Here is a 14,209-nt window from a genome sequence, read left to right on the forward strand (position 1 = left end):
AAGCCTGCCAGCGTTTTTATATCGGTAGTAGAATGGGTGTGGGTACAACGTATCAATGCAGCCCACACTAAGTGCGTATGCGTCGATTAACGGTAAAAATGGCGACGAGAGTTGTCATCCCAAATAAAACTCACACCATATAGAATCTGATTTTTAACGGACAGATTGACTCACAATTGTTGGCGCGACTATAAACATATTGACTAATCAGTACAAATCGACCTAGCTGTAACGAATGAGTGTTTATATTATAACAACCGGCTTTAAGTATGAATACTTATGGCACGTTTTATTTTATTATTAAGCACACGATTGAGTCACTTTCGTGTTAGCGCCGAGTAATGAACGTTGTAAATCAGCAAAAACGGTACTACAGCGAGGCCAGCGATCTGCTTACGGTGAAATTTTAATAACTTTTAACTTTCTACGGTGCATGACTCACCGTCGGTCGTTGTACCGGCCAGACTGTATCGATCCGCTGATTTTTAGCTATTGTTGTTTAATCACGAGGGTTTTGGAAGCATGGGAATTTAGCGAAAGTTCAAATGAATTGCTGGTTTTTTGGCTGGAATCTTCATCAAAGTAGTCAACATCGAATACCACAATGCGACCTAACTTTAAAGACAGTATTTTACTTTTATGGTTTTGTTACGTGTTTTCTCTTCTATATAACATCGCTACAAAGTCGTTAAACTGTTTTTGGGTGCAAGCGTAACTAAAGTAGAAAACACACCAAAATATGACATATCATTGTTTTCTAACATCCGTGAATTGTAGGTTAACATCAGCAGTATTCTCGTACTCTCTAAGCTTCACGCACTGCTAGTTTAAGATAACTCATCCGTATAAAACAAGTCTTAGATAGTATCGCGTTTAAACGCCATATGGTGTTCTTACAACGGTGTCTCACGACACGACGAAATACTTTCCTTTTAGGGTAGAGACAGACATGACCATTAATGTCGAGTTAATCCACAATAGCCCGTTGATTCGGCGCCAGATGGTCAGAGGAATTCGACCTGGTAAACTGGAGTTATCTCTGCCAGGAATAGAAATTTCTATTTGGGACTAGACTGGATTTACAGCGGAGAGAAATGCCTGGATCCAGACACTGACGAGAAACATGTTCCTATATCTTGAAAATCTAGAATGTAATGGGAATTTAATGGGATTAGGTAGTTTATGATATGATGCAGTGACTTTAAAAATAAGTTTTTTTTTACACCATATTGATGAATATCGTATCGTCATTATTCTCCTTTTTTGCTTAAGTCACCCCGTTTTAACTACGATAGCACAAGGTTTATTGAAAACATGGATGAAGCTACCTTACGCTTTATTCTTTTTTTAATGACTCAAGTAGGTGTAAAGCGGATTATTTCTTGATACATTCACCGATGAATCAAGAATTCGAGGGTTAGTGGACTAGTGGAGTGAGTCAACTAGAGACGTAAAAAGAAAAATAAAAGTGACGCATTCCGTCCACTTTTAATGTTTTTGTATTTAAATTAAAAATTGTCGGCTCCAGTAAAATTTCAACAGTCTTAGTGACGCAAACAAGTCAAATGCAATTAAACTTTGCAATGACAGCTGATGAAATGTGCGTGTTTTTTCTGTGAATAAATTCATTAAAAATTTCGATTTACAGGAACTTTTTTTCACAATACAAGATGGCGTGATCGTCTCTTCCGTACGTTTAGTGGATTACGCGGATTGGAAAGTGCATGTGCAAATGAATTTTTTTGCATGATCACAGAATTTCGCAACATAGCGCGTCAAATTTAACGTCTGAATACTGTCTGTCTGAATTGAAGATACGCGAATTTAACACGTACTAAAATACGTGAATTTTAGTGTTAAGTGGTGTTTAATACAAAAATGGGGGCCTAGCCAAGAAGGCAATTGTTGATAGAAAACGTCAATTAAAATTTATATGTATGGAAATAGACATGTGACTTTTCGTAGCAACTGTCATCCTGCCGCTACATTTTACTTCGTTTGGCGTTTATCGATGTATGATCGTCTTGGCCAGTGGCGGATGTACAGTCTTTGGTGCCCCAGGTCCTGCAGTAAGTACTAGCCGCCCCTTTCTCAGGACCCACCATATAGACTGCCGCCCAATGCCTAGGCCCGGGGCTACTAAGGGAAATCCGCCACTGCTCTTGGCTAGGCCCCCTAGTGATGAAAATCTATGAAAATATTAACCATCAGTAGAAGCAAAAAGAATAGATAGTATAGAGGGGTCCTGTCATTGTAAATTTTGTAGTCACTGTAAATTTACTGCCATCTATCGACACACGACTAAAACTCAATATGAAAACGTATAAAGTTATCAAAAAATGTATATATATGGATAAATGATTTTATTCTTTTTATATCATTTTGATCCATGTTCATTCACTGATATCTATGTGTTAAAATTGTTAAATATGAAACGGTGTCGTCGCGCCATCTAGCCGAGGATAGGGTAAAGGTGTGTGCGGCATCTATTCGAGAATGACTTTTACTTGAATTCCGAGGCACGTTTTTTCCTTAGACTTTATTCGTCTTATACGAAGTTACATATGTCTTTGGTAGAAGTATAGCCGCCAGGATACCGCAACAGTCATGTCGTCAAGACAGTCACCGAACACCGCCTTTCACGCTCTAACGCCTTGACATACGTAGATAGTCGTGAGATGTGAATTGAGTCAATTGTGGATCAATAAAAACCTTGGATCTGATGTTTTAGATGGATCCGAACGGCTAAACTTAATCGCTGGAATTCGAATTTATGTTTACTTAGCTGTTAGACTACGAGCGTGCGACTGACATATGTGATTCACATATATGTAGGTACGTACGTTGACCGGGGGGTAACATTCCCTAATGTTAAATGCCGATAGACTAAGCTACAGTCTCGTGATGCTATTTAAAGCCAAGAGAAACACTGCTTTTTTCATCACTAGGTAACTAGAGTTTTAACAAAACTTGAAGCCCGCTCCACACTCGTGCGCGCATCGCGGCGCGAATCCGCGAACGCGAGTGTGAAGTCGAGTTCGCAGATTTGCGAAATCGACTCCACACACTTGTGTTCGCGGGTGTGGACTAGTGTGGAGCGGGCTTGACACAATAGAAGGCAGTGCAATAATGGCAATAAAATTTTTTAATATCCGGCCGGGATGGGAGATGGATGACTTCGTTTGAAATAGGGTTGGTTCAAAATAACCCCAGGGCTCAATTACTATTTTTTTTAATAGTTTATATATTATGTAAGTAGGTAGGTACTGTAAAAATGTTAATGTTCTATTTATATCATTTATTTAAGTATGTATCTAAGCGGTGGTGGCCGAGTGGATATGACGTCCGACCTTCAATCCGGAGGTCTCGGGTTCAAATCTTGGCTCATTCCAACGAGTTTTTCGGAACTTATGTACGGAAGAAGAAAAACATCGTTAGGAAACCTCCATACATCAGCGAAGAAATTCAAAGGTGTTAGGTGAAGTCCCCAACCCACATTGGACCAGCGTGGGGACTATAAGCCCAAGCCCTTTCGCGCATGAGATTAGGTATGTGCCCAGCAGTGGGACGTAAATAGCCTGAATTATTATACATTTTATATTTTATAAATATGTAGGTACCTACCTACTGTATAAAATAAAATACGCATGCGCGAAACTCAGCAGAGCGAGACGCGAGACCGAGACACGAGTGCAGCAGGGTTGCCACTCCGCTAATTACGAGATAATTGAACGAGGGTTGTTCCATGTCGGCTTAATCGTTGGGTTTAATGTGAAGAGCAGATTTACATCTCTACAGAGTGGCAGATGTCAACGGAGATTTGAACCTAATATTCATGAGCTTTACATTTTGTTGACGTTTGCTGCCTATAAGTTTGTACCTACCTACATAAAGTCTATTAGGCTTGCTGTGACACTACTTAATCGGTTTGGGTCAGATTTTTTGTAATATTATATGATTTACAATTTCTTTTTTGTTTAAAAAACGCCGCTTTTATGTTAAGGTTAGAGATAGTTGCGTTTATCGTATTTATTGTACATATTAATTACATGCAAAGTGATAATATACAGTATTTCCTGTCACAGAACAGTGATATTTACAAATAAATCCATAATCAACAAAAATCTTTATTACAATAAAAAAATAAACACTTGCTTATACTTACTTTAAAGATTATAATGTACCTCTACCGGTTGCTGTCAAACGAGAATTGAAATTTAATCTCTTCTTCCCGGTCATTACCCTTCGATTCGCATTACGCATTATTGTTTATTATGAATGCGAAACAGGACTGCATCGCAGATTCCAAGCGTATTTGCTTGGGATCGTCCAATTTAGTACAATTGGATAAGTGCACAGAACCACAGACTTAAACTGTTAGCTATTCTTTTTGCAAGAAAGCTATATCATTGCTTCTTCTGTCATATGACCAACCAAGTCAACCAACGCGTCTATTATATCCTTGGCATCACAGAAAAAGAAAACTTATTAAACTAAGTGTTTTTTGTTTTGTGTCATCTAAAAAATGTTACGCGTAAACACTTAACAATAGTACTGAAAACATAAGGCGCACATAACATAATCTTTTAACGGTTGACAATGTTGACATTTTTATCAAAATATAACAACAACTACTTACTGAAGCATTGTCAATGTCAAGTCCAACTCCCGACTCAAAAACAAAATCAAATTGTTATAAGTTATAAACAAAACATTAAAATTCTTAACCAATTATTCGGGTCCAAAGGATTTAGGAATCTCTATCAACAAGAAGTAAAAAAATGCAACGTACCACATATAAGTACCGTCAACCGGGGTGAATAGGGATGGCTGAAATTGTCAGGTAAATCACATTTTTAGTTTTGTCTCTATTCACCCCAGCCGTCCCTATTCACCTCGGTTAACGGAACCAGTTTTTAAATGTCATTGTCAGACGCACTTGAGGTGACAACCCTAGAAACCTAGATTCTAATTTTTCTGGGTCCTATGGCATTGTTCTGTTGTAAACTAGATCCCAAGTGATGTTATAGGTACCTACCTACTCGTATTTATACTATACACCTACGTGTGTCGGTTCAGCTATTTTTAATTTTTTACAAGCAGTTATCTTGTTTATTATAAATGCAGTCAGTCCTAACGTATAATATTTCGTATGACCAAGTTTTGACCGCAGTTTTTTGGTGTTATTTGCTTGAGTAAACTCAAACGGGATTGGTTCCGCAAATAACATTCAAAACAACAGAAATATGATCACGCGGATAACGTGTCCAAATATTTTGAACGTAACCGGTTTTTTGTTGTGTTATACGTACTAATATGAAGCTAAACTATAGTGAAACACACTTAACTTGTCAGTAGAAAAAGGCGCGAAATTAAAATTTTCTATGGAAAGTCAACTCTTCGCGCCTACATTTTTGGAAAAGGGTCTCTGATGAAATCTCCGGATGTAGGTAGGTAAAATCAATAAAAATACTTACTCAAGAAAGAATGTTGTAGCCACGCCGCTCTCACACGTCGGGTCGACAACAATGCCCGACAAATTTCGTATTCCACGCGTACCACAGCACAACATACTAAGTAGCTATATTTATGGCTGGAACGCCCTTTTTGATCAATGAGTCATTGGTCTTTGCTTTATAATTCATACAATTTTAAAAAGCAACTACGGTTTTTTTTCGTTGAGCCTCCTCCATTTCGAAAGCTTATAAAACGCCCGAGTCATAAAGCGGCTTTTCTTGGCCACGTCACATTGCTCGCCATAATCATTTAAATTAGTATAAGTAATTAAAGTTGATGCGTTCATTGTTATTCCATAAGTAGAATTATACTGACTACTAAATGGTGCCATCAGAACAGTTCAATGACATCGTAACTGGTAGGTATTTATATTGTTTAATTTGTTCAGTTGTCTCTTCTTCTCCCTAAGAAATTTCTTCAGAGACCTAAGTACATATAGATATGAATCAGAGTTTGCGAGTATTCGCATCATGTATATGACGTCGTTTCTTTTTGCACCAAATGACACTTTTTCTGACTTCCACATAGAATAAAGACACGTTTAGGTCTTTCACTTTAATATGGGTTTTCAAGCCCTTACTTTTGATCCATGGAACGGAAGTGGGACGGCCAAATAAAGCCATACAATTCGGCCTGCGCAAAAGGAAGTGAAAATCCTAAGACCTGACTGTCGCCGTCCTTCCGGTTAAAAAGAGACCAAGACTACTGGACTAAGAGTTTAAAGATCGTCCCAAACTAGAATATATTTACAAAAGCACAAAAAATTTAAAATAAAACAATTCAGGTACTTGCTTCAGCCATCGCAAGGCCCCATCATAGTTTTCACCGGCGGGTTATAATAGTACGGGTCCGGTTGTGGTCCGACGCGGCTCATCTGGTCGCGGAACAGACGGTACACCTTGGCGGTCCGCGGCGCGCCGACGCTGCCGAATGGCGTGTCTTTGAGACGCCAGCCATAGTCCCAACCGCTTTTTTCGGCGAAATAATATCTAAAAACACAGAAGATATTTATGTCGGGTCTAATATCTACACCATGCCAAGATTTTGACATCACATTATCCAAAATAAATAATCGCTAAGTTGATAGGAGATACGAGCTGTTCGTTAGAGTTGGCTTAAAGGCGCTTAGCCTTTTCGAGATTGCATATACCTGAAGAAATTTGGATGGGCGCCGACATGGTTCTGGTGGCGAAGGGATTATGGCATCTGCCGTGAATACTAAAATCGTAGGTTCGTTTATTTTTGCCCTAGGCAATGGGGGGTCTTGACCTTGTAATAGTTAATATTAATTACCTGTCCTCTGGCTTAATCTTCTCCCTATTCTTAATATACACCAATCGGCCAAAGAACGGTTTCGGTTTAAACAAAATCTCGGTATGCGCCGGATCCACAGGCTTCATAATCGGATCCGGACGGAGATCAGTGTCCGGCCGGCCGAGTCTCGGATCTTTCTTCGGGTCCCCGAGCCCTACAGCCGGTATCGAGTGTTCTTTCCTCAAAGATTCTATGCCGGGGATGGTTTTTGTGTCGCGGATAGGTGTGCGGCGCCGATTGTACCCTGACGTTATGAAGTCGCGTGTTGTCGCATCTAGGGAGTGAGTAAAGGCTGCTTTTTATTTGAGAACAACGTGTATAACGGGTTAGGGCTAGTGTGTAAGTACCTACATTAAAATCGTAACCATAATCGTAGTGTTTACCAACGGAAAAACAGGCCATTCAGTTGAGTTCCTTTTCCTGGGCTCACTTTGCTGGGAATTTGAATCTCAAGATAGTTTTAACAAAATCGACTGCCATTTCTTCTAACTCAAAGGGAAAACTAGGCCTACTGACTACAGCATTAGTTACAACAAAAAAAGTTTCTACATAATTAAGCAAGTTGAAAGAGCATAATATATTCAGTATGTATTCAGGAAAATCAGGAAATTATTACGCAAACTTCTGAATCTCGGGTCCGACATTAGGTATACTTAGAGATGGTGGAACGAATTAAGGGTGATTTTGAATAAGACTAAACTAACTACTTTCAGTACATATTCAACAGTGGCGTAGCGTGAACTAATCTAGCCGTGGGCGACGCCGCATCTGCGAGGCCCTTTTCTTTCACTGTGCCCAAAGAGGCCTCGCACGTGGCCCCCTTTGGGCACGAGGCCGTGGGCGAGGGCCCACTTCGTCCACGCCTAGCTACGCCACTACTATTCAAAAACCAAACCTAATCCGCCGATCATATTTTGCTTAATAACTTCGATGTCAGTAAGGTTTTTATCAGGCCTCGTAAGAACAGCAGCCTGCTGAAGTTTCTCCTGGTGTAAAGTATTCCATTTCTGTCGGAGCCTCGCTGTCTTCTCACAGGACTCTATAAAGAACTTTATGTAGTCTGGATTCGTGATGTCTGGCTGCGGCATGGTTTGGTTTCAAAAAATGTATTAAGTTCGATATAATTACACGAAAATCTGTCGTTGATCAAAAAACGCTGTAAGATTTCTGACAACTGTTCTGCTGTCAAACAATTTTTAGTTTAGGCATGTTTCCCTCTTTACGACCTTCTTGAGATAAAAATGTGGAAGATATAGCCGGTCAAACAAGTTTGTCACTAGAAAAAGGAGCGAAATACAAATTTTCTATGAGACGATAACCACGATTGGCACCTACATTTTTAAAATTTGTCGTTCTTTGCTACTGACGGAAATGACTCTGGAAGATACGTAAGAGAAATCATCAAATCGTGAATGAACAGTTTTAAAATAATTAGCTTTGGTCTAATTAACTAACTGCTTAAATCAACAAAAATTAAAATAAGTGAGTAAAAGAGACAAACAACAGTTATTCAACGCGTATATTTTAAAAACAATAGCTTGAAAAGAAAACATACTGAGTATATTACAAAAGAATGAAACCAACGGTTAAGCCACTGCATCTGACTCATATGGCGATATGCGCCCTAGAAGGAAAAATGTTACTAAAAGGCCTTTAGTCACAAAGGATATTATTGAGTTAATCAGCCGAATTACACGCTCTGTTGATCACATGCAGTGTCTCATCACATGTGTAGAAAGGCTTTTATCAATCAATTATAGATCTTAACGTCATAGCAATAAAGTTTTTTTAATTTAGAGGGCTCTAATATCACCATAAATCTAAAATTGGTGATTAAATTGGAAATTAACGCCAATTTCATTTCTGATCAAATCGGTCGATTTGATCACCCCATCTGGACTCCACTAAAAGATATCTTGTGATTGTTCCAGTAAAAAATGGCCTGCTCAGTCGACGCCCCCTCCCTCAAGGACCTGCCAAAGGTGGCCACAGACCTGAAGAGTCAGCTTGAGGGCTTCAACACCAGCTGCCTCAAGGACGTCGATACTAATGAGAAGATTGTGCTGCCATCTGCTGAAGGTTCGTGTCTATCATTTTAAAAGTACTTACTTACTACTTACTCCGTTGGCTCAGCGACCCAAAATGAGACTTGGCCTCCGACACAAGACAGCGCCACCTTTCTCGGTCCTGTGCGACCTCTCGCCAATTGCTGACTCGAAGTTCGCGCAGGTCCGCCATGTCGCACCAGCGATATCTGGGGCGTCCGATAGGACGTCTTCCTGCTGGACGGCCCAGGTATGCTCTTTTCACGTTCCGATCTTCATCCATTCTCTCAAGGTGGCCCAACCAACGGAGTCTGTGAGCTTTAGTTTAAAAGTAATTAAATAAATCTTATTTTAAAGGTTATTTGTGATTACAAAATGCCCCCGCTAACATGACCATATTAAACGGCATAATAATAAAAAAAAAAAAAAATTGCGAAAAAAGATTGGTCAATCTTCCATACAAGACGGTACGAATGGTCATTCGTACCAACATTTTTCCTCTACTGGCGGAAATAGCTTACCAAATTATATTCATATACTTTGATAGTTCCCGGTTTTAACGTAAATCAATCACGGGCAATTACGGAATAGTCATCAATCTACTGATTTCGAAGAACAACAGAGGCAACTTTATATTAGTGTAAATCATAAAATATGAATAAAGATATAAAACGGATTATTTAAATTGCGACAGACATAGCCCAAGAGAAGATACACACCGCTCTTCTGCAAGGTGTAGAACAGTTTCAAACCTCATCTCTCAGGAAAACAGAAACCGTCGAAAAAGTTGTGCTACCGAACGCACTAGGTACCCTGAGTGGCTGAATACTTAATCTAGAATTCCTAATTTTATTATAGCGCAAGCGTGCTCTAATTGGTTTTGCTTCGCTAAATCATTTTAACTTTTCTCTAACTAATTATAAACCCCTGACGTGCAGAATTTATGACCATAATAATAATATTACATCTGAAGATCATTCACCCCCATTAAATAACTTGTTTTCAGACTTTGTACTGTGTTCGTTGTGAAATCATGAATATAATCACTATTGTCACTAATAACTGGCTGATTTTTAAACACTTCGAAATTAGCGCGAGTGCCGTCAAATTTTAAATTCGGAAATAGAGAATAAATATTTTGTCTATGATTTTCAGATGTTGCCACAGAGAAAACTCAAAAGTCCCTATTCGACGGCATTGAGAAATTCGATGCCACAAGGCTGAAACACACCGAGACGCAGGAAAAGAATCCGCTTCCTGACAAAGACGGTAAGACACATACATTTGCGATATTTATACTCATTTATTTACACCCATGCATGAGCATATGCTGGAGGCACCTGTATCAAAGCATTCTAAGCGCCACAGCATTCTAACGTTACTTTCGTTACGTGCCGATAATTTAAAAATAATGGCATAAGCAGAAATTCGATAATTATCACGATGTAAATTTAAAAGAAGTTAAAAAACGTGTAAAGTTAACCGCCATATAGACTTAACTCCATTTATTCGAGGGTTTTATTAGATTTAGCCATTTATAACCAACGCAGAAATCAAATGTAAGTTAACAGTAAAACTAGCAATTTACTTTTTGTTTTTTTTTTAATTTAGTTTCTTCCTTTTAATAATGTGATTAGAAAGACATTTATGTACAAATCACTTAGTATCGTCATAAAAGTAACGGAATTCATTTCAAACTCTTGGTGTTCCCAAATTTGCTAATTATTCTAAGTATATGATTTCGACATTGATAATAACCATCTAATCTTATTTCCGTTACATCAGCGGTGAGTCTAGGGCATCCTGTCACTGTCGTATTTTACCGCTAATAAGCATTGGACGTGTAGTCCGATCGCATTGGCAAAGTAAACAATGCTTTTCAATAACGCGATTGATAATAAAGACCGTCCGAACAAGGGTTAACCCTTTACCAGGCTGACAGTTCAAAAATGACAATCGAATGTCAGTTTTACTCAACGAAAATAGAACACATGTTTGAAGTACCGTATGTGGGAAATATACCTGTATCCCTTAGCCTGGTAAAGGGTTAAGTAAGACGCAATAATAATAATGCAACTAAAAAGCCTATATGCATGGATATTGTATAATTTGCGTGTTCATTTGCGTTTATTGCATTTGCGCTTTTATTTTATTTTTTGCGTTGCACCTTTTGCTTATAACAGTTGTGGCTGCGGAGAAGGCGCACCAAAATCTCCTGGAGGGCGTGGAACACTTCGACAAAGCTCAGATGAAGCACGCAACTACAGAAGAAAAGAATCCCTTGCCGCCACAAGAAGGTTCCTGCTTTGTTTCTTTTTGTTTTAATTGTACTGAAACCTAGTTGCACTAACTTTTATTAGAGCGAAGCAAATACCCTCCTAGAAATTCCACTATATAACTGATTCACTGACACAAAAAATACCAAAAAGCGAAATAAGCAACTGAGCATGAATCACATGTTCGTTTTTGAAAAATGCCTTCGGGTTAAAACAGTCAATCGTTACAGTTTTGTGACTCATCTTGTTTTGCATAAGAATGACTTGGATTTAAGTCTGATAGAGTTAGCTCAAATAGGTATATTCGCGTGGGCGATGTGTATGTGAAATCGTTTAACTGTTACGAGCAGGGCCGTCTTAAACTATGCTGGGGCCCTTCGGCACATAAGAATTTGGGGCCCTTTTGGAAAGTAAAAAAGCGAATTATACTAACATTTTTCCACTATGATCTATCTATGTTCTATTTATTATGGGTAATCAAATTTAATATACTGTTACTGTCTGTCCTTCGGGGCCCCCTGAGGACGGAGGCCCTGGGTACGGGCCCCATGTGCCCTTATGCTAAAGACGGTACTGGTTACGAGTACAAAACATGGAATAAAGCCCGAAAGTCTACTAAAATATGAAGACAGTCACATTCAATAATGTTATTATAGTATGAACATGAACGTTGTTTGTATACTGGATAAAAGCACTTTCATACTTCTTAGAAAAATATTTAATATTGTTTGTTCCTACGATAGACGGTGTTCGTGCAATTTACTTCCTTTTGTTTTATATATGTAATGTTTTCCGTAATGAATCCATACAATTTCGATTTTACAAGTCTGATAATCAACAGTCAGTCGTTAGATAGTTCCTTTTCGTACAATAGATAGATAGATAAACACTTTATTCATTCCCACAACATACATTTCCACACAATAGGTCCAGAGACACATGATTTCCAGGCTCAACAAACTGATAGCTTATTATTTCCACAGCTATCGAGGCGGAGAAGGAAAAGAACAAATTCCTGAACGGTATCGAGAACTTCGACCCCACCAAGCTGAAGCACACGGAGACGTGCGAGAAGAACCCTCTGCCCACTAAGGACATTATCGAGCAGGAGAAGACCGCCTAGGCGCTCGACCTCGCTATGTATCTCGCTAGTATCGCCCTTATTTTAAACGTCGATATAAGTTAAATAAGAAACCAAATATAAGTTACATCGACAATGTCCATCGCACATCATAGTACATTAAGCAAAAACCAAAAACGCATTGTAGACATGTGCCAAAAACGCAAAAGCTCTTTAAAAATCTCAAATACCATCGATGTAACTTATAGTGGTAGTACTGTACAGGACTGTTTACGCCTTTTCTTTTCAGACAGTCTTCCTTTGAAATTACAGCGTCATTTACTGGTAATTTAACCAACAGAGCAATATTTACGGACTTTTACAGGACTGAAGAATAGACGTAAACTGGTTCTTATCATTAGATTTTAAGAACCGAAATTTCTATGTCACTTCTTAATCGTATATTTATCTAATAATAATTGTATTTTATGAGCATTTTATTATTTAATTTATATTGAAGTGAATAATTAAGTATTAATATCAAGTACTGATTTTATTTTAGTCGAGAACACAGCACTCCAAGATTTTATTACAGTACCAGATTTATTTTAAGCTTTGTGCATGTGTTCTCTGTTAAGTTGAAAGATTATTAATTAAGTACCAATGAAATTCATGCATCATTATGTGTGTAAAGTGGCTCTGGTCAATAAAATATTACTAGAATTTTAGTCTCTTGTTGCTTTCGGTTTCAACTAGTAACTTATTTCTTCGTTGATATTAGTGTACGCGTTTTCAGTGTTGCATTAACTTAGAAATAAGCAAAATATCATCGAAATTGGTAGAACTGTATGTAATAATCGTATTTGCTCAACCGTGTTTGATAAAATATTCCTCATCTAAAAGGCGATTCGTTTTAAGTGGTACATTTTTATAAATCATATACAAAACAATAAATCCTTTTCCAATTTTATATTGTGCTGTAATAATTACAACAATTGTAACCATTTTACCAAAATTTTGTATGTTTTTACAGACGGTGCTTTTTATAAATACAAAATAAAGCGTATGTTGCATTTTATTTATAAAAACCTTTTTTTTTGTAAGTCTTAACAATCAGTGGTAATTTTTGGTTTACAAGCCCCAGTCAATTTGGCCTACGGTGTGTAGGTACTTTCTCTTTGAAATCTACAGAAACATGAAATCTATAAATTGTGTCCAGTCCAGATTGTATCAAAACAGGTTAGGCTGTGGGGACAATACATTACAATAATAATAATTATAGTTATTGGTGTACCCCTTACATTTCATTAAAGTGTCAAAAGGGCCTCTACGTGTTGGCTTCGGCTCCGCGCATGCCTCCCAAAGGTTCGGAACACCATTGTTCCGTGATGGGAAAGACATACAAATTATAGTTACAATTTTAAAAGTCTAAACCGAATAAACCAATAACACTGGTCTTAAAGTATATATATTGTCATTGGTCAAACACTTATCACATAGCTTTAATGGAAAAGACAATGATATTAACTGTCTGTCAAACAATATTGTCAGCAGAAAAAAGCGCGAAATTCAAATTTTCTATGGGACAATAATCCTCAGCGCCTACTTTTTTTAAATTGCCGCTTTTTCTACTGACGGAAATGGTTTGACACACTATATCATTTATATCAAAGAAGTGATGTCACCGGCTGGGCGCCATCGCCACTTTCGCACACAAAGCCGTATTCAAAGCCTGTGACACAGACAAAAAATTTAAAGTCCGACCTAAAATAAGCTGCCTAGACCTAGACCTTAATTTTAATCCCTTGTTTCATATACATGTATAGGTCTTCAACAACAAATACTGATTATTACACTTCTCACGAATAAAATAATAACAATAATATTGAAGATGGAGAAGGAGGAATATATAATTTTGAACACGGCGCGTATAGTACGTCGGCTCCTCACTTTGCGGCCCAATAGAACAATAATATTCGAACAATAATAACATAATT

At 38.0% G+C, this 14,209-nt stretch overlaps 2 protein-coding genes across 4 annotated transcripts in view; one reads left to right on the forward strand and one right to left on the reverse strand.

Annotated features, from left to right (window-relative positions):
- The window catches only part of LOC134794091 (thymosin beta), a 31,417-nt gene extending 18,139 nt beyond the window's left edge, over positions 1 to 13,278 (forward strand). The window contains exons 2-6 of one of the 3 annotated variants that reach the window (XM_063765783.1): positions 8,763 to 8,910; positions 9,571 to 9,684; positions 10,032 to 10,145; positions 11,060 to 11,173; positions 12,136 to 13,278. In XM_063765783.1, coding sequence (XP_063621853.1) covers positions 8,769 to 8,910; positions 9,571 to 9,684; positions 10,032 to 10,145; positions 11,060 to 11,173; positions 12,136 to 12,275 — 624 coding nt within the window. In that variant the 5' untranslated portion in view covers positions 8,763 to 8,768 and the 3' untranslated portion in view covers positions 12,276 to 13,278. Of the gene's footprint in view, positions 1 to 8,762; positions 8,911 to 9,570; positions 9,685 to 10,031; positions 10,146 to 11,059; positions 11,174 to 12,135 lie in introns of those variants that run through there. The other 2 variants (XM_063765786.1, XM_063765785.1) reach the window with 2 other exon arrangements.
- LOC134794546 (uncharacterized) lies at positions 6,311 to 7,927 on the reverse strand. The gene is made up of 5 exons (XM_063766357.1): positions 7,722 to 7,927; positions 7,262 to 7,265; positions 6,811 to 7,123; positions 6,668 to 6,723; positions 6,311 to 6,543 (listed from the first exon to the last, which is right to left on the reverse strand). The coding sequence occupies exons 1-5, from the start codon at positions 7,917 to 7,919 to the stop codon at positions 6,311 to 6,313; spliced, it is 804 nt and encodes a 267-aa protein (XP_063622427.1). The 5' UTR covers positions 7,920 to 7,927.
- Positions 13,279 to 14,209: the final 931 nt, after the last annotated feature.

Source organism: Cydia splendana, chromosome 10 (genome assembly GCF_910591565.1).
Source record: "Cydia splendana chromosome 10, ilCydSple1.2, whole genome shotgun sequence".
In the NCBI taxonomy this organism is placed as follows: Eukaryota; Metazoa; Arthropoda; class Insecta; order Lepidoptera; family Tortricidae; genus Cydia; species Cydia splendana.

What these genes read in the sequence shown, in the direction of transcription:
- LOC134794546 (XM_063766357.1), bottom strand. Translation starts at nt 7,919, where the DNA reads ATGCCGCAGCCAGACATCACGAATCCAGACTACATAAAGTTCTTTATA. An exon ending in AAGATTAAGCCAGAGGACAG is followed by an intron (nt 6,724 to 6,810) that starts GTAATTAATATT and finishes TATTCACGGCAG; the next exon opens with ATGCCATAATCCCTTCGCCA. An exon ending in GCCCATCCAAATTTCTTCAG is followed by an intron (nt 6,544 to 6,667) that starts GTATATGCAATC and finishes GGCATGGTGTAG; the next exon opens with ATATTAGACCCGACATAAAT.